The 24,269-nt window shown below is 50.5% G+C and overlaps 1 protein-coding gene across 3 annotated transcripts in view; it reads left to right on the top strand.

Annotated features, from left to right (window-relative positions):
* Positions 1-24,269, top strand: part of CRMP1 (collapsin response mediator protein 1) — a 74,723-nt gene that overhangs the window by 29,287 nt on the left and 21,167 nt on the right. For all 3 annotated transcript variants that reach the window (XM_034672142.1, XM_034672145.1, XM_034672144.1), the window contains exons 3-6: positions 903-1,087; positions 6,345-6,509; positions 20,058-20,119; positions 22,188-22,268. In XM_034672142.1, coding sequence (XP_034528033.1) covers positions 903-1,087; positions 6,345-6,509; positions 20,058-20,119; positions 22,188-22,268 — 493 coding nt within the window. The remainder of the gene's footprint in view (positions 1-902; positions 1,088-6,344; positions 6,510-20,057; positions 20,120-22,187; positions 22,269-24,269) is intronic.

Here is a 24,269-nt window from a genome sequence, read left to right as displayed (position 1 = left end):
CTTGTGCACGCTGGGCAGTTAAGCAGCTTTCCTGAGGTCAGTGCTCAGGAGAGCTAAAGCGAGAATCCTGGTTGCCTGTCTGTACTGGCTTGCCACGGCTGGCGTAACAAAGCCCCACGCACACCGGGCAGCTTAAACAACAGACATTGATTCTCCCATGGGTCTGGAGGCTGGAAGTCTGAGATCAGTATGTCGGCAGGGTTAGTTTCTTTGAGGCCTCTGTCCTTGGCGTGTAGACGGCCGTCTTCTCCCCATGTCCTCCCCTGTTCAGCCCCCTGTACGGGTCTGTGTCCTGATCTCCTCTTCTAACAAAGACACCAATCCTATTGGATTAGGGCCCACCCTAACAGCCTCATTTTACCGTAATTGTCTCTGTAAAGGCCCAGTCCTCAAATGCAGTCACATTCTGCAGCCCTTGGGGTTAGGGCATCAACATACAGCTTTTGGGAGAGTCCCCCTTCAGCCCATGGCACTACCTCTCACAGTGTGCAGAGCCAAGGGGACTTTACACTCTGTCTCCTGCAGTCACTGTCCTCTAGATCCCTGAAGTGGTTGACAGAAGTGTATGAAGAACTCTGGAGTGACAGGCTATTCTGAGAACCCTTTGCCACCACCTCCCCCTGGAAGCCTTCCCAGATTTCAGGGCTGGTGAAGCTGCCCACCTTACACGCCCCACCCCTCTGCTGTACTGCATTGTAGCCACGTGCCTGCATGCCTCTCCTTCTCATTAGGCTGTGGGCCCCTCGAGGGCAGGAGCCCTGCCTGAGTATTCTCTGTCTACCTAGTGCCCTGTTTAGGACCTGGCTCAGAAATGTTTACCTAATGGAACTGAAGCCGCATGGCTGGCTGCCATCTTGTTTTTCTTTTCAGAACCAAAGGCCATTTCTGTTGTTTGTTTCCAGACAAATAGGAGAGAACTTAATAGTTCCTGGTGGAGTGAAGACCATCGAGGCCAATGGGCGGATGGTGATTCCCGGAGGGATCGATGTCAACACGTACTTGCAGAAACCGTCCCAGGGGATGACCGCTGCCGATGACTTCTTCCAAGGGACCAGGGCAGCTCTGGCAGGCGGGACCACGATGATCAGTGAGTTGCACCCCTGCCTTGGGCACATGGGCAGTGACTTCGTTTCGACATCACTGGCAGCAGCAGAAACACCATGGTCTCAGTCTACACCAGGCACTTTGCTCAGGGGACCAGTTAATGTAATCCTCACCCTACAGCCTACCATAAAGGCTGGGCCGCTGGTGGTACACAGAGAATTTTATAGGCAATACAGACATTTAAAAGTTTAAATGATTTTAATGCATTTGAAGATAAAGAATTGGCACATGATGGGTATTATTGCATAAGGTGAGATTGAAATTAACATTTAAATTTTTAGAAACCGTGAGCTGATTTGAAGAAAAGTAGTAAGGAAAGAATGTACAGATTGTAGGGAGATAAAGCAAAAAATTCCTGAACATGGCTAAAGTTTTGGGACCAGGGATACAGGTGTCCTGAGGAAAGACGGGGACGTAGAGGCTGAAACGAGTTGCTGCAGGGGACGCACTGGGGAAGGGGTTGTACTAGTCAGTGTTGATGCCATAGTGCTGGGGTAACATTGCATAACGAGCAGCCCCCAAACTTCAAGCGTCACTTGTTTTTCATGGTCAAGGATCTGAGGGACTAGGAGCAGGACAGAGTGAGTCTGCTTCAGGATGTGGATTGGGTTCGGACCGGCACCACGGAGCTCCCACCGTGGAACCCACGACCAGCTCAACTATGCCCTTCTCCTGGCAGATGGCAGACGTGCAAGAAGGGTGTGGTAGAAACTTGCCACCCCTCTTACCACTCATGTCTTCACCTACACACTGAAGGTCTGTTGGCCAAAGCAAGTCACATGGCTGAGCCTAAAGTCCCTGGGGTTGCACTCTGCCCGCCATGAACCATGGCGAAGGTGGGGCGGGGAGGAGGCATTGCGCACAAACAGTGCCATCTACTACGGAAGCTTCTGGGGATGCTGGATTCTTCTTTGACAGCATTTTGCAGTTTCCTGTGTTTTTTTGAAGTAGCTTTTCTTTCTTGGATTCTGTTTTATTTTATTGTTTTTAAAGATTTTATATTTATTTGACAGAGAGTGAGAGCGAGAGAAAGAGAGCCTGAGCAGGGAGGAGGGGCAGAAGGAGGAAGAGGGAGAAGCAGGCTCCCCGCTGAGTGTGAATCCTGACACGGGGCTCAATTCCAGGACCCTGAAATCATGACCTGAGCTGAAGTCATACAGTTAACCGACTGAGCCACCCAGGCGCCCCTCTTGGATTCCATTTTAATAAGTGATTTAAGTTAGTAAAACAACAGTTGATTTTCAGTGTTCTTTGAACTGTTAGGCTCTCTGCGTCCAGGCAGTTCATCTCTGAACTGGCCAAACCCTGCCCATCTGTCTCCCTCCTAGGAACCCCCTTGGAAGTCCACTGGGCCGGAGCTGGCCACCGTGCGTGGAGCTCATGCGTCAGAGCCGCCTCGTCCCCCTGAGCCAGGAGGGGATGGCCCAGCTCAGGAGGCCCCACAGTCCCAGTCCCTTCTTCACAAGCCAGCCTTTTATCTGCTGGTTGGGAAAGTGGGAGGAGCCCTGATGCTGGGCCTGGATGGATTTGGACTCGGATCCCAGCTGACCGGGTTTGGTCCTGATCGCTGCCACTCAGCAGCTGTAAGCTTGCGGGCCGTACTTAGCCTCTCTGTGCCTCAGTTTCCTCATCTGTAGGATGGGCTTTATCACCTGAGCCTCCCCTCAGCACAGCGTCGCTGGAAGACATTCCTGAGGTTCCTGGGTGTAGTGCACAGCACGGGGCAAGTACTTGGGGACAGGAGCTCGCACAGCTCTGAGAGACGGAGACAGAAGTTGCAGGCACAGGTGACCTGTGTGGAGTAGAGGACAGAGCCCTGGATGAGGAGTCATGCTCTCCAGGGTCCCTGCTTTGCTCTTTCCCCATCATCAGCCTTGAGACTCTTAGGGGAGGGGCCTCGTCCACCCCATCTGGAAAAGGGTGGATTTCATATTGTGTTTCACGGAACCCCAGGAACCTGTGAAAGCACCAGGAGGACCATCGTGAGGGGCGGGGAGGTTCTGAGTCCCTACCCCATGTTGTCACACCCAACAGATACTTAGTGATGGTGGCTCTGTGCCAGGTGTGGAGGAGGCAATGACCAAAGCGGACACAGTGCTGGTGCTCCAGTGGTTACAGTCTGGTGCGGAGTCACGGTCATATACGACTATACACACGTCTATGATCTGTGACTAGGGCCACAATGGAAGGGGTGCACAGTGCTTTGAATGGAGGGTCAAAGTGCTCAGGGAAGGCGTCCCTGAAGACGCAGCATTCATGCGGGGACCTGAAGGATGAGTGTGAATTCCCTGGGTGAAGAGGGTGGAGGGGGGCAGAGCTCCAGGAAGAGGGAACAGCATGTGCGAAGCCCCGTGATGGGAGAACCCAGCTTGCGTTTAAGAGACTGATGAAGGCCCATGAATGAGGCAGGAGTGCAGAGACTCAGGGATGGGATCGTGTGAGGTTAAGACTGGAAGATGAGGGTGGTACTGATGGTCCTCGATGGCTGAGACAAGAATTTTAGACTTTTTCAAATGGGCACTGAGCAGGCGTTGAAGGATTTTAAGCAAGGAATGATGTGGTCCGCTTTGGGTTTTAAAGATACCAGAATAGAGTGGCCTAGATCGGATGTGGCTGGACTGGGGGAGTGATTGCAGGAGCTCAGCTGGCAGAAGAGGGTGGTGAGGACGAGGAGTGTGGCCATGGAGGTGGATGGCAGTGGACAGCTCTGGGGTATGTAGGATGGAAAGAGAAGTACTTGGCGATGGGTCCGCCATGGGGTGCCTGCGAGAAAGGAAGTGTCAAGAATGACCCCTTGGATCCTAGCTGTGGAACTAAGGTCGTATCCTCACAGCTGAGGAGGAAGCCGGGACCAGATTTGCAAGGGGCGGGGGGACGACGTTGCATGAGGTTTGGGACGTGTTAATCTTGAAGAGCTTTTGAGTCTTCCTGGTGGAGAGGTCAGGGAAACAGCCAAGGTCAGCGTTCTGCAGCTAAGAGGCAGTGGTAGGTTTTAATGAACAGCTGCATGAAGGACGTTCCAGGACCAAACCACAAGGAATTTGACCGTTTAATGGCCAAGTAGAGGCAGAAAAGTCTACAAGGAGACTGAGGAAAAATGGCCACAGAAGTAGAATAAAAGCCAGAAAACCATGCTGTCATGGGAGCCAAGAGGAGGGAGTGATTTACCGCGCCGGGAGGTCCAGTGCAGTCAAGGACTGGACGTTTCCATTAAATCTAGAGGCATGGAGATTGAATTAGCAGAGGCTGAATATTTACACAGGTGGAGGAGTGAGCGGGCAGAGAATAAGGACTACTCTTTATAGATGTCTGGCTGTGAAGGGTGGATGTTAGGGAGACAGGGCAGTAGCTAGAAGGATATGCAAAGTCAAATGAGGTTTAAAAGTCAGGCGTTTACCCTTTCGTTTGCTTTACATTTAAGATCTAAGTTTAGAAAGCGGTGATGACGTGAACGCTGTTTTAGTCTATAAGGTCTTGTGCACCTTTTCAGCACTGGCAGCGTGGAGTAGTGGGAAAGGGTTGTGAGGATTTAATGAGATAATTTATGGAAAGCCTGGTGGCAGTGTCTGAGGCATGGTAAGCATTCAGTAAATAATTGTGATGTTGTTGCTGCCGAAGATGACAGGGACCAATGGGGGTGGTGATGTCACTGCTAATGGTTATGGTAATGATGGTGACAGTGATGGCAATATTGACTGATGATGATGGGAGTGATGATGAAGAGGGTGGTGATGGTGATGATGGTGATGGTGATGATGATGGTGTTGATTACGATGATAATGATGGTGATGGTGATAATGGTGGTCGTGGTGATGATGATAATGATAGTGATAATAGTGATGGTGATGGTGAGGTTGGTTGTGATGACGATGGTGATGATGATGATGATGATGATGGTGATGATGGCNCAGTGATGGCAATATTGACTGATGATGATGGGAGTGATGATGAAGAGGGTGGTGATGGTGATGATGGTGATGATGATGGTGATGATTACGATGATAATGATGGTGATGGTGATAATGGTGGTTATGGTGATGATGATAATGATAGTGATAATAGTGATGGTGATGGTGAGGTTGGTTGTGGTGATGACGATGGTGATGATGGTGATGATGATGATGGTGATGATGATGATGGTGATGACGGTGATGATGATGATGATGATGGTGATGATGGTGATGATGATGGTGATGATGGTGATGATGGTGATGATGATGATGATGGTGATGATGATGGTGATGATGATGATGATGGTGATGATGATGATGATGGTGATGACGGTGATGACGATGGTGATTATGGTGATGATGATGATGATGGTGATGATGATGGTGATGATGGTGATGATGATGATGATGATGGTGATGATGGTGATGATGATGGTGTTGATGGTGATGATGATGGTGATGATGATGATGGTGATGATGATGATGGTGATGATGGTGATGATGATGGTGATGATGAGGATGATGATGGTGATGATGAGGATGATGATGGTGATGATGGTGATGATGATGGTGATGATGGTGATGATGATGATGATGATGATGATGATGGTGATGATGATGATGATGATGATGATGATGGTGATGATGATGATGATGATGATGGTGATGATGGTGATGATGATGATGATGATGGTGATGATGATGATGATGGTGATGACGGTGATGATGGTGATGATGATGATGGTGATGATGGTGATGATGATGGTGATGATGAGGATGGTGGTGGTGATGATGGTGATGATGGGATGATAGTGATAGTGGTGATTAAGGTGGTGATGATGATGATGGCAATGGTGGTAATAGTGATGATGGCATGTTGATGATGGTGATGATGGGGTGATGGTGATGGTGATGATGGGGTGAAGAGGGTNGATGATGATGGTGATGATGGTGATGATGATGGTGATGATGGTGATGATGATGGTGATGATGATGATGGTGATGATGGTGATGATGATGGTGATGACGGTGATGATGGTGATGATGATGATGGTGATGATGAGGATGGTGGTGGTGATGATGATGCTGATGATGGGATGATAGTGATAGTGGTGATTAAGGTGGCGATAATGATGATGATGGCAATGGTGGTAATAGTGATGATGGCGTGATGGTGATGATGGGGTGATGGTGATGGTGATGATGGGGTGAAGAGGCTATTTGAGGCTACCATTGGAACAGCTTGGGTCCTATGTATTTTGGAATGTGATGCATATTTTTCTTTCACAGTTGACCATGTTGTCCCTGAACCTGGGTCTAGCCTGCTGACCTCCTTCGAGAAATGGCATGAAGCAGCTGACACCAAATCCTGCTGCGACTATTCCCTCCACGTGGACATCACAAGCTGGTACGATGGTGTTCGGGAGGAGTTGGAGGTGCTGGTGCAGGACAAAGGTCAGTGAAAGTCTCACAATGGGGGTCTAGTTCTGGAATCCCTGGTTCTTTGGTGGGTCTCAGTATGTGGAGTTAAAAATCCTTTATCTGCATTTGCTGTGAGCCCAGCTATGAGCTGCACACTGCCGCAGAAACAGTGGAACAAGGGGATCCTCTTTAAGGAGTCTGTCCTCTCCTCCTCCAAGCCCTTTGGAGGTATCCCCCTGTTCACAGAAGAAAGCCCTGGCACGCAAGGCCTCGCTGATCCAGGCTCATTTCTCTTTCTCTTCCTAAACCCATCTGGGGTACTTGTTATCCTGGATGCTATCCCCTGAACCCTGCCTCACTGCTGGGTCTGAGCTCAGGCTGTACCCTCTGCCAGGAATGCCCTTTCTTCTACTCTGCTAATGAGCTCAACTAGCACCTTCTCCAATTTCCCCAATCAGAATTGCTCCTTCCTTGACTACCCGTATCAGGTTACTCTGGGGGCACCTTCTCCATTGTTCTTGGATTATGGGATACCGGTTCTCTGTTTGGCTCTTGTGTTAAATCCTGAGCTCTATGGGGTGGGGGGAGGGATTGTGTCTATCCGTCTCTGTATCCCACCCCGGTTCCCTTCTGTTTGGACTCACACCAGATCTCCGTGCACAGTGTAGACCCTACAATGTGCATTGTGCTGAGGTGAATTGAACTGAAGGTACATGAAGCAAAGAACAAGAGAACGGAATGAACCAGGGTGGGAGCGGTCAGTTGGGAGAGGGGCCGTTCTGGATGCTCTCGGAAGAGGCAGCCTCAGATGGAGGAAATGCTTCAAAGAGAGCTCAAGGATGTTTTCAATTTTTAAGATACATGTGCTGTGTTTTCTCATTATAAAAATATGTTTGCCACATTACAGAAAAGTCAGAAAACCAAGAGAAGGAAACGTGTTTTCCTTCTTGGGTCGACCCCCAGTCACCACTTACATTAATGTTAAGGATTATTGCTTTCCACTCTGTCGATTTAGATGATTTTCTCCTTATATAGTTATATGAGGGCAGTTATTTGGAATCCTTCTATTTTTACTTGCCATTTTATGAGTAATCATTACTTTTAATTAATAACTTTTTAATGGCTTGTAATGTACAATGTAATGGTTAACTTGCTTAGTTATTTTCTTTTTATTGGGCACTTAGGTTTTCTGTTTGTTCTAACTGTAAGTAGTGTTACAGCGAACATCTTCATATATAAACGTTTGTTTGCATTTCTAATTATTTCCTTAGATTTCCAGAGATGGAATTACAAGGTCGAGGTTTTAACATTTTTCAAGCTCATGACACTTACAGCCAAATTGCTTTCCTGAAAGATGCACTCATTTGCATGCCCATGATCCCAGTCGCCTTGTCTCTGGCTCCTTGCTTGCTTGTGCCATTGGGTCGTATTTCTTCTACAAAATCCTTGCAAATCTGATGAGTCAAATTCAGTCTACCACGGTCCACTGCAGATCTTTTATCGTTAATTACGGTAAACATTCTGCGAACCTTTGTGTGAATGTTCGGCTATATTCTTTGCCCACCCACGAGTTTGGGGTTTGCGTGTCTGAGTCTCCATATCAAGAAGGCACTGTCCCTCCATTGCAGTTGCTGTGAATCACATTCTTGTTTTGTCCAGAGTCATAATCCAAGGGGATTTACAATTTTGTATCTCGCCTTTCTCACCTAACGTTAAATCCTGAGCAAGTTCCCGTTTACCCCGTGGGCTTCCTCACATCAGTTTTAGCAGCCTGACTGTGTATGGGGACATGCAGAAGGGTCAGGTAGAACACTAGGATACCAAAACTGGCTCAAGAGAGTGCCACAGCTCTGTGGGGGAGGGGCACTTTGTGGGGTCCTATATATTGCATTGTTTTAGAAGAGGACAGAGAATTCTCTTCCCTTGACCAGACACTTGCAAGGAAATGACTTGGGGAAGTTTTTAGGTGCATTCATGGTTTTAAATGTCTGATGAATATTTTATAATGGTTTTTATTGATTTAAGTTTCAGAATTAGTGCATGTTTAGTAAGAAACAATATGGAGGTAAAAAGTGGTAATTGGGCGTTTGTCTTTCCAGGCATCTTTCTTGTTTGTGCAAGTGTGTCCATGCTCACACACACGTAATTCTTATGAGCAAAACTATAATGTGCATCATCTTGCACCATGCTTTTCTCATTCTATAAAACATCACAGACGACCAGGCCCCTCCACTTAGCAACTGTGTGACCTTGGGCCAATCACTCAACCTCTCTGTGCCTCAGTTTCCCCATCTGGAAAATAGAGGTCATAAAAAAGGTTGTTTTGAAGATCAGATGAGAGGGTATATATAAAGTACTTAGAACACCACTGGCCCCTGGTAAGGATTCTGTATTTTTAGTTAGTTTTATCATCATTCCGTCATTTCTCATAGGACCTCTGGAGAATTCCATTTTATGGAGGTACTGGGTTAATCTCCTTCCTATTGGAAAATTTTTAAAAATTGTGTTGTCAGGGCTCACGGGGGCAAACTCTGAGAAAGAGGCCGGTGTGCAGGACATGAGTGTGGGTTAGTTCCCTATTGCTGCTCTAACGAGCCCCCCCCAACTTGTGGTTTAAAACGACCCGAATGGCAGCTCTGGTGGGAAGTCTGAAGTGGGCCTTAGGGCTGAGGCCGAGGTGCTGGCAGGGCAGGCTTCTCTGGGGGGCCCCGAGGAGAGCCCTTCCTTGCCTTTCCCAACCCTGACAGGCTGCCCACGTACCTTGGCCCCTGACCCTGATCCTTCCAGCCACCGCCTCCCCCCAGGTTGACTCTGCCTTCTCCCCTGCTTCTTTCCTTACAGGGGACCCTGGTGATCACCCAAGGCCCTCTCAGGAGACACAGGTCTTTTATCTTAGGCTCCTTAACTTAATCCCATCTGCAGAGTCCCTTTGTTGTGGGGGGGCCGTATTCATAGGGTCTGAGGATTAGGGCGGGGATATCTTTGTGGGGGCCGTTATTTTCCCTCCCACAGCGTGATCACAGGATCAACCCCTGTGAGCAAAGCCCAGGAAGCAAGATGGGCCACAGGGAGCTCTGAGACCTGGACACCCTGCCACTGGATCCTGAGGGAGCCAAGGGGGTGGGACTTCAGACCTCCCTGCCAGCCAGGCATTGGGCGCGGCCCCTCTGGGATGGGGCATGACCTTGGGCGGGGCTGCTCTGTGCACAGAGGGTGGTTCACCCGGCTGACAGCGGAGGGTCATCTCCCTGCAGCTGTCCCAGCAGCAGCGTGTGGGATGATCCCAGCAGTCGGGCTGCCTGGGGTCAAATCCTGCCCTTCTGCTTCCTGGCCACGTGCCGCTGGGCAAGTCCCCTCGCTGACCTCTCTGGGGTTGTTCAGCGGCCCCTCATCCGTAGCACCAGGGCTCTGGTACTGGGTGCGAAGCCAACTGTCTGAACTCAGTGTTAATTCTCCACCCTGACACCAGGTCTTTGTTGTCATAGCAACCCCAGAGGTAGGTAGTGATGGTGGGGGTGGCTTTTCTTGAGGTACCAAGGATGGTGAGCTGTAAGTCCAGCTGGATCCCAGGCATTGGGGACCTCATGCAGGACTTGCTGTCCCGCGTGTCTCTTCATACTCCCCATGGGGAGAAAGAAAAGGGGTGCCCTCTGTGGAGAGCGGACCTACCCTGGCCTGCCTTGGTGATGCAGGAGGAGGACGTGTGCCAGGGCCAGGGCCGCGTCCACACCGATGGGCTCTGTCAGAGCACCAGGCTGCGGTGAGAAGGGATGGTGTCTGTGCGGCTACCCATAGAGGCCGGGACCGCAACAGAAGAGCTCTGGGCAGGAAGCTGCCTGTCGTGTCTGGGGCCTCACTTCTCACTCCACCCGCCCAGCTCCCCCGCCCGAGAGCCTGCGGCCGTATGGACCCTCAGGCAGGATCCTCAGCACTTAGCCCCTTCCCCTGCCAGGGGCTTCAGCCTGGTTCATTGTTTGCTGGCCCCTGGGCCCCTTCATCGTGGTGCACCTGAGACATGCAGGCAGGTCCTAAACCAGGGGCCCACGGTGGAGGCTCATCCTCGAGGGTGGGCTCAAGCAACCACACCTCCTGGAAGCCTTTCCTGCTTGCTCCGCACTCCAGGCTGGCGCCCGCTCGGAGCCCCCACGGCCCCAGAGGGGGCTTCTCCAGCAGGGCTCGGGGCTCGGGGCTCTCACTGCCCTCATCTGACCTCTGGCCTGAGAACGCTCAGGAAGAGGTGGGTTTTTTCTTCTCTATTCCTGGCACACAGTGGCCTCCCGCTCCGTTGTCTCATTGGGAGCAGGAGACATTTGGAGTAGATCACCGTTCTCCTCCTGGGCCAAGGAGCTCTTAGTAAGCTGCCAGCGCCTGGCCCCAGGCCTGCTGATCCCAGATTCCCAGAGGGATGTGTTTGCAAAGCTCAGGGTCGGGATTGCTGGCTCAGGGCCTGCCCTGCACGCACTGCTGTGTCAGGGTTTTAGGAAGGACCCAAAGGAACATCAGCCTCCCGTGACCTCCAGGCCCAAGGTTGGGTCACAGGCCCCACCTCACATCCCTGGAAGGAGACCCCAGGACCTGAACCCTCTGCTCTGGGTGGGCCAGCATAGCGCCCTCCTCTGGGACCCATTGGGTTAGCACAGACTAGCTGTAGGGGTCATGAGGACCAAAGGGTCTGGAGGGGAAACAAGATAAGAAATTCAAGGATCCTCAGGAGAGGCTGGCCCCTGTCCGGAGCAGTTGTTCTTGCCCTTTCTTTCCTGTTGGCCAGTCCTGTGTCTGAGGTTGGGTAGATGGGTTATAAAGGATATTGGTATCAAGGCTCCCAAGTGCACGGATTCCTTCTTATCCCCAAGGGAAGCAGCACTGTCGTGAGCCTTGGCCGAAGCCCCTACCCCTCCCCTGTGCACCTGCAGCCCCATCATAACACAGGTGGGGTTGTTTACAAGCCCACCCAGCCCCGCCTGGTCTTCCTCCTTTCCAAGGTGCTCAGTGAACGGTGGTGACCTCAGGGCTCCAGTCCAGGCTCACCTTCCTGAGGGGCTCTCAGCATCCATCGTGTCTTTACCATCCATCCGCCTGTGACCCTAGCCCCAGCTCAGGTAGGATATGGCTCCCAGGACGCCCCCAGGGGGCTCAGACTTACGAGGTTCTCCCAAACCCATTACCTTCATGTGAACTCTGCTATCCGTCACTTTGGGTCCCCATCTCCGAGGGGCACCCCTGTCCAGCCATTCCCCTTTCTCCCTCCCCATCCATCACAGATCCATGGCTTCGCGTCTGCAGCAGCTCAGCTCTGACTATGGGTCTCCTCGCCAGTCCCTTCCCTGATGTGGGGCTCACTGTGTCTTGTCCGGATGCCTCCTCGGCCTCACCCCGGGTCTCTGGCCCCCATCCTACCCCGCCAGTGCACTCCTGCCCCCGCCACAGATGTGGGATTTAAAAAAGCAATTAGCATGAGTACCTGCGGTGGCTTCACAGTGTCCCCAGGGTCAGTGCCAAGTTGCTCACATGGCTTTCAAGGGCATTTCCCCAGACACTTGCACGTAGGAGAGATACTGCAAATTTGGGGGAGCTGACTCAGTTCCTATAAGATGCTCTTACTGACTTCTGTACCCCAAGTGTTTAACACACGTCTGGCATAGAGTAAATTCTCAGTAAATACTTAATGCGTGAATGACTAAGTTAGGGAAGGAAGAGAAGGGGAAGGGAGGGAAGGAGGGCGGAACAGGCCTGGTCTTCCTTCCTAAAGCATTTTTAGCACGCCCCCTCTGAGTCAGAGGCTCGCCCGGCATCCTGATGGTCATCATCACTGACTGTAAAATCAAAGGCAGGACATTTTCAGGACGGGAAATCAATGTAGAGTTCATATAGTTCAGTCCGCCTGTTTCAGACATGGAAACTGAAGCTCAGAGAGGGGCAGTCCCTTTCCCAGTGTCACCCAGCAGCCAGCACTTGGACTCGGCTTTCTCCCACGGAGCTGCTGCTAGCACTTCTGGTGTGTGTGTGAGAACTTCAAGAAACACCCTCTTGGGGTGATCCGTGGGAAGAATGTGCCCTCCTCTCAGGGCACAGGCTGGGCGGCGGGGGCTCAGGCTGGACTTAGCCCCCTTGGATGCTCCCTTTGCTGGGAACCCTTGTCCGGGACCAGGCTGCAACTCCTCAAAGTGCTGCCCAGCCCCTGACCTCCTTGCCAGGTGCTCTTTACGCCGCATGCAGACTGCCACAAGAGCAGGTCCACGGCGCCTCTCCCTCTGTGCTGTGAAAGCCATCGCTCAGCGCGTGAATCCATCTTTAGATCAAGCAGTTTATGGCTTATTTTAGAAATCTCAAAATACAAGGGGAAGTTATTCTAGAAAACGGTGGTGCCAGCATGCTGTGTGGACTTGGCAGAGGAGAATGGCTGTGGGATGGGATTTTTTATAAACCCCCGACAGGGGAGTCCTGCCTGTTTTCTGAGCCACAGACCTGAGCCACTGTTAATAGTACCTATTGGTTTTGTTGGATGCCAGCAGCATTTCAGTCTCAAATAGAAACTTTAATTTAGAAATAGTTGAAAAGAAGAGAGGGGAAAAAAAAAAAAAAGAACAAGCCCAGTGAAGAAGAGAGGAACTCACATTGGTGCTGGTCTGTGTCACTTGGGTCAAGTGTTAGCCTGTGTCACTTGGTTATGTTCTAAGAACAGCGATACAAGGATCATAGTGTCATTCCACCATTTGTATGAACTTTCCGGATCTTTCTGTAGGAACTTACATCGTCTCTTGATCACATTGCCCTGTGTATCGGCTAGCTTTTGCTGTGTAACAAACCACCCCAAACCTAGAACTTAAAATAATGATCATTAATTGCTTTATGACTCTGTAGTTGAGAACTGCAGCTGGGCTCAGTTGAGCCACCTGTCTCCTGATCTCACCTGGGCTCACTCAGACATTTGGGCCTCAGCTGGGATGGCTGGGGACATGCACCATGTGATCTCTCATCCTCTAACCGGCCCTCTGGGACCTCTTCGCTTGGTGGTAGAGCTCCCGTGGGTGAGCATGGAAGCTGAAAGGACTCTTGAAGATGAACTTGGAACACACATCATCATTTCAGTTGCGTATTGTTGGTCAAGTCAAGCCACAAGAGTATCCCATATTCAAGGGATGAGGGGAAAAAGACTCCACCTCTGATGGCAGGAACCTGGAAGAATTTATGGCCATTGTAATCGCAATAGTGTCTCATCTGGCCACAATTAGTATCATTCTCTTTCATTCAAAATATGCTCACTTCCACCCAGCTGCTCCAAAATTTCCANATGATCATTAATTGCTTTATGACTCTGTAGTTGAGAACTGCAGCTGGGCTCAGTTGAGCCGCCTGTCTCCTGATCTCACCTGGGCTCACTCAGACATTTGGGCCTCAGCTGGGATGGCTGGGGACATGCACCATGTGATCTCTCATCCTCTAACCGGCCCTCTGGGACCTCTTCGCTTGGTGGTAGAGCTCCCGTGGGTGAGCATGGAAGCTGAAAGGACTCTTGAAGATGAACTTGGAACACACATCATCATTTCAGTTGCGTATTGTTGGTCAAGTCAAGCCACAAGAGTATCCCATATTCAAGGGATGAGGGGAAAAAGACTCCACCTCTGATGGCAGGAACCTGGAAGAATTTGTGGCCATTGTAATCGCAATAGTGTCTCATCTGGCCACAATTAGTATTGTTTTCTTTCATTCAAAATACGCTCACTTCCACCCAGCTGCTCCAAAATTTCCATTCGGTTGTGGCGTCAGGTTCGGAGTCCAGCATCTCACAGTGTGCGTGTATGTAGGGTCCAGCAGCTCACGGTGCATGCGTACGCGGGGTCCAGCAGCTCACGGTGCGTGCGTACGCGGGGTCCAGCAGCTCACGGTGCGCGCGTACACGGGGTCCAGCAACTCACGGTGCGAGCGTATGTAGGGGTCCAGCAACTCACGGTGCGAGCGTATGTAGGGTCCAGCATCTCACGGTGTGTGTGTATGTAGGGTCCAGCATNCAAGAGTATCCCATATTCAAGGGATGAGGGGAAAAAGACTCCACCTCTGATGGCAGGAACCTGGAAGAATTTATGGCCATTGTAATCGCAATAGTGTCTCATCTGGCCACAATTAGTATCATTCTCTTTCATTCAAAATATGCTCACTTCCACCCAGCTGCTCCAAAATTTCCATTCGGTTGTGGCGTCAGGTTCGGAGTCCAGCATCTCACAGTGTGCGTGTATGTAGGGTCCAGCAGCTCACGGTGCATGCGTACGCGGGGTCCAGCAGCTCACGGTGCGTGCGTACGCGGGGTCCAGCAGCTCACGGTGCGCGCGTACACGGGGTCCAGCAACTCACGGTGCGAGCGTATGTAGGGTCCAGCATCTCACGGTGTGTGTGTATGTAGGGTCCAGCATCTCACGGTGTGTGTGTATGTAGGGTCCAGCAGCTCACGGTGTGTGTGTATGTAGGGTCCAGCAGCTCACGGTGTGCGTGTAGGGTGTAGATGAGCTTCTCAGGGTGTGGCTTCTCTTGATCCAAAGACTTGTGAACTTAAGAGAGAAGTTATGAGCCTCCCTGCTCCAGGCACCCCATGCACAGTGGTGGAGCGTGGACACAACAACCACAACAAATATTCCTGTTTGAAAAGAGGGAAAACAAGAGACACATGGTCATAACCCCATAGAAATTTCTGGAATCCAGCTGGACACATATTGCCGGGCAGACCTCTGGGGGTAGAGAATATTCCTTCATCAGGGCCAATCTTTCTCCTTGGGAGTAGTGCCCAAGTTCAGGGGTTGGCAAACTCCAATCTGTGGGCCAGATATGGCCCGTGGCCTGTTTCTATGCAGCTCGTCAACCCAGAATGTTTTTACATTCTTAAGGGTTTTTCAAAACAAAACAAAACAAACACAAACAACAACAATGACCAGAAAACAAAGAATATGTGACAGAGACTACATGTGGCCCACAATAGCTAAAAGATTTACTCTCTGGCCCTTTATAGAAAAGCTTCCTGTCCCCTGCCCTAGACCATTGTTTGCATAGGTCAAGCTCTACCCTGGGGACTCTTGGCTTGCCCGTTGGAGATACAGTTCACTTCCCATGAAAATGGCCCGTGTTTGCAGCAAAGCGCCTTTCTCAGCCTTTTTCCTACCTCTAGGAATTTGGTGGCCAGACGCCCCCTTTCATTTTGAACAGGCTCAGTCTCTTTTAGTCAAAGAGGGTACAGTTTTCTTAAAAACACTGTGGGTTTCCAGTGGATCACATTATAGTTCACTCCACCAGACAAATCTTTTTTCTAGACAAGCTTCTCTCTGCTTTAGGTGACTGTCGGTGTGTGTCGTGTGGTGATGCCTTTAAGATCCTTAGAAGCCCTTTCGTCTGGCCAAGGACGTTTACTGGGCACCAGCTTGGGTTTGGAGGAGGTCTTAACAAAGAGTTCTGGGCACACCCCTGATTTAATCTTTACCCTGAGGTCACTTTTTCCTTTGAGAACTGTTTGCGTGTTGGCAAGAGTAGAGATGAGAAGCAGTCTTGTGCGTCCGCTCAATTCCGCTTGCACACTGCACCGTCCCTTGTCTCTCCGGTCCTATTTGAGGTCTGTCCTCTGGTGCTTCAACATACTCGACTTAGGCCCTTAAACTACGTGCTTCTTGGAAGTCATTTCAGGCAGATTCGCAAATTCTCTGGATACATTATCACAAGTGGCAATTTTTTCCTTTTGTGTTGTTGCCGCCTCATATGCGTGGCCCCTTTCCCAACCCTCCACTAAGAGTGTGTTGGCTGTTTTTCCCAGCCTTTGGCCTCCACTTTCCTCGGGACTGTTCTGACCTCCCCCCGCTACCCAGTCCCAATGCCAGTGACACTTGTGTTAGATTTTAGCCACTGCGGCCCCGGACCTCTAGGCTGAGTTCTGTATCAGTTAGCCTTGTTTTATAACAAACCATTCCGAAACCAAGTGGCTGAAAACAGCCGCTGTTAAAATGACAATGAGATACCACCTCGCACCCATTAGAAGGGCTGTTACCAAAAAACTGAAAACAAGGAGTGCTGATAAGGATGTGGGGAGATGGGCGCCCTGGGGCACTGTTGGTGGGAAATGGTATGGAGGGGCCTCAAAAAATCGAGAGTGGAAGTACCGTATGATCTAGGAGCTCCACTTCTGGCTCTTTGTCCAGAAGACTGGAAGGCAGGTTTGGAGACATTTGTACACGCATGTTCGTAGCAGCATTAGGCACAAGAAGCAAAAGCTGGCAATGTCCGTTGACGGGTGAATGGATAAACCAAACGTACATCTCCATGACCTGCCCTCCAGCAGGCTCTCCTGAGCCTCTGCACGCGGGCTCCGGGGTGAGCGTGAAGCCCCGAGGCGCGGCTTGGAGCCAGTATGGCGCCACTTCCGCTCATGCCCTCGGTCAGTGCAGGTCTCCAGACAGCCCTCGTTCAAGGAGCGGGGAAATGGACTCTGCCTCTTGGGAGAGACAGAGTCACCGCAGAACTTTTGTGAAACTTTCATTTCTTCCTAGCTCCCGTCTCTGCATGAAATTACCTTACTTACTTTCTTGCTTATGACTTATTCCCAGTGGAATGTAGACAAGCATCCTTCCTTCCTTGTTCACAACGTATCTCCAACTTCTAGAATGGTGATCACGCATAGGAAGCACTCAGTAAATATTTGATGAGGGAGAAAATAAATATTCCATGAAAAAGGGCTTCTGGGGTCCAGTAAGTTTGGAAAATGCTCTCTGTTTATTCTGTTCTTGAATATTCTTCACACACATGATCATGTTAAAATCTGTGAGAAGCCCTACAGTAAAGAAACCTGTTTACTGTGGATGAATTCGTTTTTCTTCCCCAATCTAGATATCAACATCCCCGGGTTTGATTGCAAACAACAGAATCCCCCCAGAGCTTGGCTTAAGTTAATGAAGCAGATTTGCCTCAGTGATAATGACGTGTATCCACGGATCCCGCGCCAGGGCGTCTTGCCCCGTGCTCATCTCTTTGAGCCAGCTCTGTTCTCCCCTCACCCTTGACCTGCACTCTCTGCGTCTGCAGCCACCGTTCTGGAAGGCAGCAGCCTGCCCTTTGAAACATCTCCGTTTCAGAGACCAGCCAGGTGTTTTCGGGTGTCGAACGGGCTCTGTCCCTGCCCCCGGCTCAGCTCAGCATCTGCCGGGCGCCCAGCCCCGCACTAACATCTGTGGTCTGGGGTCACGCGGTATGGACGTGGCTGCTTCCAAGGTTATGGGGTGGATCAAGTAAGAGGGGTTTCTGAGAACTGGCGGGAATCATGAATAGGTTGACATCCAGTCAGCGCTCAGTACGGTCTTTGAGAATTGATGTTCCATGCCACCTCCTTGGAGAAACGCTAGGATGATGGCAAACGTGAATTTGGGAGCTTTGGGGAATTCCAGGGCTCACTGTGTTTCTGAGGCTCTGTTGCTAGGAGTGGAGTTATTGGGCCAAATATATGAGAACATTTACTACTCTGGATATGCATTGCTTAATTGGTTTTTTTAAGCAGGTGCAAATTGGTATGTAGGAGGGACTCATTTTGATGCCCGTTCACTAGCACTGGGCAACCTATTTACAGCTGTGGTACAGTACTGAGGTTTTATTTCCAATTACTTTGATGGCAAATAAGACCGCATTTTTTAAATCTTTATTAGTTAGCTCCTTTTTTTTTTGCTTAAATTGTCTGAAAGTACTGTTTACCTTTGGGGTTTTTGGCTTCTTTGCTTTTATTTTAATATTTTAAACATAAAACAGAAGCAGAAAAACCACACATAAGAAAAATGTGGCTTTATGAATTATTATGAGGCTATCCCACCCGGGCAGTAAATAGGACTTTGCCAGATGCCCCCGAATAGAACGGCCAAGGGCAGCACTGTAGTCATGACCCCTCCTCCCCCCAGGAGTAACCACTGTCTGGTGCTTTCTAAAGAAAAGGGTGTTTTTTAAAGCCTCTGTTAAATTTGTTGCAGATTATATTTACGGTGTTGGCTGTTTGCTTTTTGTTTTGAGGTTTTAGGAATTAACTTACAGAAGGTTTCCACTGATAACAATTCAAATCTGCTGTGATTTTTTGAGATAGCTTTCAACGTGAGATGACTTGACCCTGTCCCCTCACCCCCACGATGCAGTTTTAGCGTCTGTTTATTAGTTTTACTAAATTTAGATTTGTTAAATGTTTGCTAACTCATTATTTCTGCTTTTATTTGTGTCATTTAGTTCTAAATTCTGGTGAATTCTCATTTTCTTTTTTTAAAAAAAAATTTATCGTGGAAGCTTATCCGGTTAATATTCGCTTCCCCTTAACTTAAAGAAATAAGGAAGCATTTTTTAAACCTCTCCCTGTAGTTTTACCTGTTTATTCACTAATAATTGATCTGTTTCATACCTGAGTTTTTGTTTTTAGATTTAAAAAAGATGATCTTTGTAAAGAATACAGCATCATTTAATTGCCTGTTTTTTTATTTAAGTCTACTGGATAGATTAGAAACTGATTTTTTTTAATGTTAATTTCTGAGTATTATTTTTTTCTCTAAGTTTTTTCCTGATGATTTGGACAGTGAATTTTTGTTGTGGGGCCTCTGCACAAGACCTGATATTTGGTTTGTCGTCACCACTATTTTAGTATAAAGGAATTCTCAATCCCATTTAATACTTTTGCCCTGAATGCATTTTCTTACTCAGACGTTTCCGGATTCCGTGAGCAAACATTAATTGCACACCACATATTATGGGCGTGCAAATCGCAATAGTATAGAAGACGTGGTCCCTGTCCTCACGTACATGGAAGGTGTGTTAGGGAGGAGTCTCCTACGTCCCATGCTCCCTGCTGGCCTGTCCACACAGCACATGAAATCCCGTCATTTCACCCTTCTGGAATCCCCCACCCCCACCCCTGCAGCTCCCGCCCTGGATCAGAGCCTCGGCACACCTGTCCCCTTGACCTTCAGCATTCTCTTCCCACTGCCATGTCCCCCTGCTGCTCCGCAGACCCGTCCTCACACTACTTCCAGAATCGTCTTTCTGAGACAAAAAATTCTGATCATGTCACGCCTTACTTTAGAAACACACGCTCTGGTAGATTGTGGGGATGGTGGTACAACATTTTGAATGCACTAAATGCCACTGAACTGTGCCCTCGAAAATGGCTATGATGGTGAATTTTGTTATATGTATTTTGCCGTAATAAAAAAAGTAGGGGTTAAAAAAAAAAAACACACGTTCCCTTGCATCCAGCCATAGGACACTTCTAGTACCTTCACATTCTCTCTCTTTTCATCCACCTTACCGTCCATTCTGATGCACACCCACCTCTCAGTCCAAATAGTTCCCCTCCCCTTCCTCTCCCTGCTTCCCTTCCACCTCCTCCCCTCCTTCTCCTTCAGATTCAGCTGTGTGACTTTCCTGGAAGCCTCCTTTGACGCCCCCCCCCTTGCCCACACGCCCAGGCTGGGTTCTGTGTCCCCACTGTGAGGTCCAAAGGCACCCTTCTGTCCTGCAGTTATTTACTGGAAAGGAATGCTTCTTTTTTCTTAAATGCATTTTTCTGTTTCCTTTTTTATCTTGAAACAGGTGTCAATTCCTTCCAAGTCTACATGGCATATAAGGACCTCTACCAAATGTCTGATAGCCAGGTAGGTCCTTCTGCACACCCCCATCCTGGGCAGGAAGAGGCCACTCTGTTGGGTAAGGCAGCACAGGGCAAGGGAGCTGTCAGAATGGGCAGGGGAGAGCTCTGGGTTCAAGTCCTGGTTCTGACCCCATATTGCTGTGTGGCCTGCGTGGGTCCCCACCCCTGCTGGGCCTGCATTCCTGTCTGGCTGCTAGAGTGGGGTTGAGTGGGGGACCCCTCTGCATGGTGGTTCCCAAATCCAGCTCCTCCTCAGCATCATCTAGAAAGCTCATTAAAAAAGACAGACTTTCAGGGGCCCCCGGGTGGTATAGTCAGTTAAGTGTCCAACCCTTGGTGTCAGCTCCGGTCATAATATCATGGTTGTGGGATCGAGCCCCTTGACAGGCTCTGTGCTCAACATGGAGTCTGCTTGAGATTCTCTCTCCCTTTCCCGCTTACTCACTCTCTGTCTCTCTCTCAAATAAATAAAATCTTAAAAAAAAAAAAAAAAAGACAGATCTTAGATCCCATCACAGAAGTTCAGGGCAGGGCTCAGGAAACCGTACTTTTCCAAAAGCTTGGCAGTATGTTCTGGAGAGCGAGCAAGTTCGGGCACCATGTCATTATCTCTGACCCAGAGGGGAGCCCTGGCTCTCTCTCCAGCCAATTGAGTGACTGAGGTCCCTCCCTCCCTTAATTTTCTCACCTGTGCACAGTGTGGCCCTCTCTGGCCAGGCCAGCTTCCAACACTGTCACATGGGTGAGAGGAGCTCGAGAAGGTGAGGCCGTAGTGGTGCAGGTGTCGGGGTTCCTGGCTGCCGGGCACCTGGCTTTCCTACACCACTGGGACTCCGGCTTTGCTGTATTATCGTTGCCCTGCCGTCTGCTGGTTAAGACGGTGAGACAGTGTGGCGGCAAAAAGCGTGGATGCTGTAGCCAGATGGCTCGGCTGCAACCCTGGCCTTGCTGTGCAGCCTGAGGCAGCTTTCCCAACCTCTCTGTGCTTTAGACTCATAAGAGCACCTGCTCCTAGAGGTTGTCAGAGGATTGAATGAGTTTATAACACATGACTTTAGGACAGTGCCTGGCACACATATGGGCTCTGAGAAGCTGTTATGCCTTATGACCATGCCGTTGGACGTGCAATGGGAGACGCATCCATGTCTCGCCTTTCAAAATAAACGCTTGGAGTTACAGAGAATAACTAACCCCAAGATGCCCCGGAGGCCTTTGATGTGTCGTCGAAAGGCTAAAATGGTTCAGTTTCATGACAAAGTAGCGTGTGTCTGTCTAGCATAACCGAGATTTTCACCTGTTTCATTCTAACCACCAAAAGCCCCAGGGACAGAGGGTGTTGAGCCATGGGGGGTCTTGGAAGGTGCTTCCTGACCCCAAGTGCCCCCCCCCCGGCCACCACCTGCTGCCCATATCTAAAAGCACAGGTCCCCGGGTGGGGTACTGTCCTGCACACATGCAGAACGACGTTAAAATTCGAGAGGCCCTGGAGAAGGAAGGTGGCGGCTCAGGTCCTCACCGCGGGCTCGTGCCTGGTGCAGATTGTCTGCAGGTGGGAGCAGGCCGTGGGCAGTGGGCAGGGCCTGCATCGGCTAAGTAAGAGGATGCCTGGCAGGGTGTGTATTACCCGAGTGTCGGAGTGATTATAGAGCTCGGCTCACAGCACGGGATGAGCACGCCTGCTCACCCACGTTCCGTGGAGCTGAAAGCAGCGTCTCAGCGTGGCTGTCCCCAGCAGCGGTGGCAGGCACTCGGGTGGGGCGGGGAGCCACAACGAAGGCGAAAGGCACAGTGAGCCCCAGGACCGAGGGCGTTTCACGCCCTGGCGGGGCTTCGCTCAGTTCTGCCCTTCCCCCAGCCTCCTACTTTGGGATCCGGAGGGTGTCAGGGTCGAGGGGAGACCCTTTCCAAGGCTTAAGTTCTTGAGCAAGGCATTCGGTCGGTATGAACAGAGCAGCCACGTTGCCTCTGCGGGGGCGGCAGGTGGGCAACTCTGTGAGCAGAAGAGCCGTCTTTGCAAGTGCTCAGGCTGTGATATTTTTATCTCCCCCTCCACCCTGTTGCTTCTGCCTCAGCTCTATGAAGCCTTCACCTTCCTGAAGGGGCTGGGAGCTGTGATCTTGGTCCACGCGGAAAACGGAGACTTGATAGCTCAGGTGAGTGGGTTGATGTCCACCCTTTCCGCTCCGGTCCGCGTCCCGGCGCTGTCACGGCGTGATCGGAGGGGAGGCATTGGTGAGCGGGTGGCTGGGCCACGAAGGGTCAGGCTGAGAGCTGGATGGTGCATCAGACACTCCGGGTGTGAGTCACGCACGCACCGTCTGCAGGGGCCTTTCGGCAGGCCACGTCGTCTCTCGGCTCAGCTTCCTCACCCGCACGGTGGGGGTGGCATAACCGCCCTGTGAGCCTCACGCGGCTTGCATGAGGGACACACGAGGGTCAGACGGAGATGCTCCACAAATGGGGGAACCAGAGGTGAGGCGCATGGAAGCCGGTGTTGCTCTTCGTCACGTAGGACTTGGGAAGGGGTGCAATGGTGGGAGCCCACCCCCTCCGCCGCCCAGCCCTCTGACCTCGCTCAGAGAGCTCCACCCGGAGAAGGCTCTTGTTCTTCATCCAGTAGCAGCCCATGAGGATTAAATCATACCATGCACGTGAAGTCCAGCATCTGACACACAAGAGGCTATAGCTGCAAAATCTTGGATAGGGAGAGACACGAACACATTTTGACCCTCCTGGCTGTAGGTTGGAGAATTTGACGGGAAAAGAATAGACTCAGGGTGACCAGCTAGGTTCTCCTCCTGCAATTCTCAGAAGAAATGAAGATGGGAGATAGAGGTGAGGGAAGGAGCACAGCCCACAGGTCTCATTGGTTGACCGGATGGAGAAGAGGAGGAAGAGGTCAGGGACGGCCACGTGGCCGCTGGTGCAGGGCCGTGGGTTGGTCCTGACGTCACAAAGCAAGCTCAGGCAAACAGGAGAACATTTGCATGCATCTAATGAAAGTAGTTAACATGAGGCAAGGTGCTAGAGACTTTATATCGTGATGTTCACAACTGTTTCATGACCCAGATATCCCCACTCTATAGCTAGAGAAACCAGGGTTCAGATACGAATAGCTTGCTCCTGTTACGTGAGCACAGGGGGCTGCTCCACGAAGGTTAAATACATGGGCTCTGATGCTTGCTGGGAATGTCAGCTGTTGGCTTTACCTCTCGGTTGGGATTGTACAAGGGTGTGAATGCCAGGAAGTGAGGATCATTGGGGGCCCTCTCAGAGGCTGTCTTCCAGTCTGTCCTCTGACCCCCCAGTGATTGGTGTCCCGCTCACATGCAGAGCACATCACCCCCTTCCAGGGTTCTCCAGACTCCCATCACAGCATCAAAGTCTGGAAGAGTCTAAGTCAGCCTCTAGGAGAGGCTCCTTGGAGGTAGTTCCTACCATCTTCAGGTCTCTGGAGCCAAAGACGCAAGTTATCTGCCCCCCCCCAATATACACGCCACATACGGCATTCACCAGTGGGTGGACAGTCCTTTTCAAGAGGGAAAAAGGAAGGCTTCAGGACTGGTCCATAGCTATTCTGAAATCCAGTTAGGCCCATGTTGGCAATTCCTTGATTGGGTCTTGGAGCCCGAGAATAGGTCTGCATGGCTCTTGGCCGCACCTTCTGGGCTCTTGGTTCTATCCCCCCACGTCCCGCCATCCATCCTGTCCATGAAACGTAGCACGTGCTTGCCGCTGAGCCTGCTTCCTGCCCAGCAGTTTGGAGGTCCAGCTGCTTCCTTTCATACCATTCAACCCAGGCTGCCAGTGTTCTGCTAATGTGATTCTCCCAGCCTTTGTTGGCTTCCTGCTAATCCCTCCCTGGTTCACTCTATCAGACAAAAGACACCTACAGATTTCTTCCAGATGAGTCTACTCCTACCTTGCTCCCACCCTGAGCTCCCTAGAGGCCCTCTTGTGGGAGGGGCTCTGGGGCTGCACCGTCAGGCTCTTCAAAGGGCTTTTTTGTGACGATTCATCCTGTAGGCACTGGCCTCTGTCTTTCCAGTTCTTCCCCAATATTGTGGGGCCGCACTCCAGTTTTGTCTCTGGACTGCTATCTGCTGCTTATGTCCTGGATTTGATATTTGCTCAGAAGACATTTCTTTTAGATT

This window comes from Ailuropoda melanoleuca, chromosome 11, assembly GCF_002007445.2.
Source record: "Ailuropoda melanoleuca isolate Jingjing chromosome 11, ASM200744v2, whole genome shotgun sequence".
Classification (NCBI taxonomy): Eukaryota; Metazoa; Chordata; class Mammalia; order Carnivora; family Ursidae; genus Ailuropoda; species Ailuropoda melanoleuca.
The sequence above is the reverse complement of the archived record's forward strand: the minus strand, read 5'-3'. Positions and strand labels throughout refer to the sequence as shown.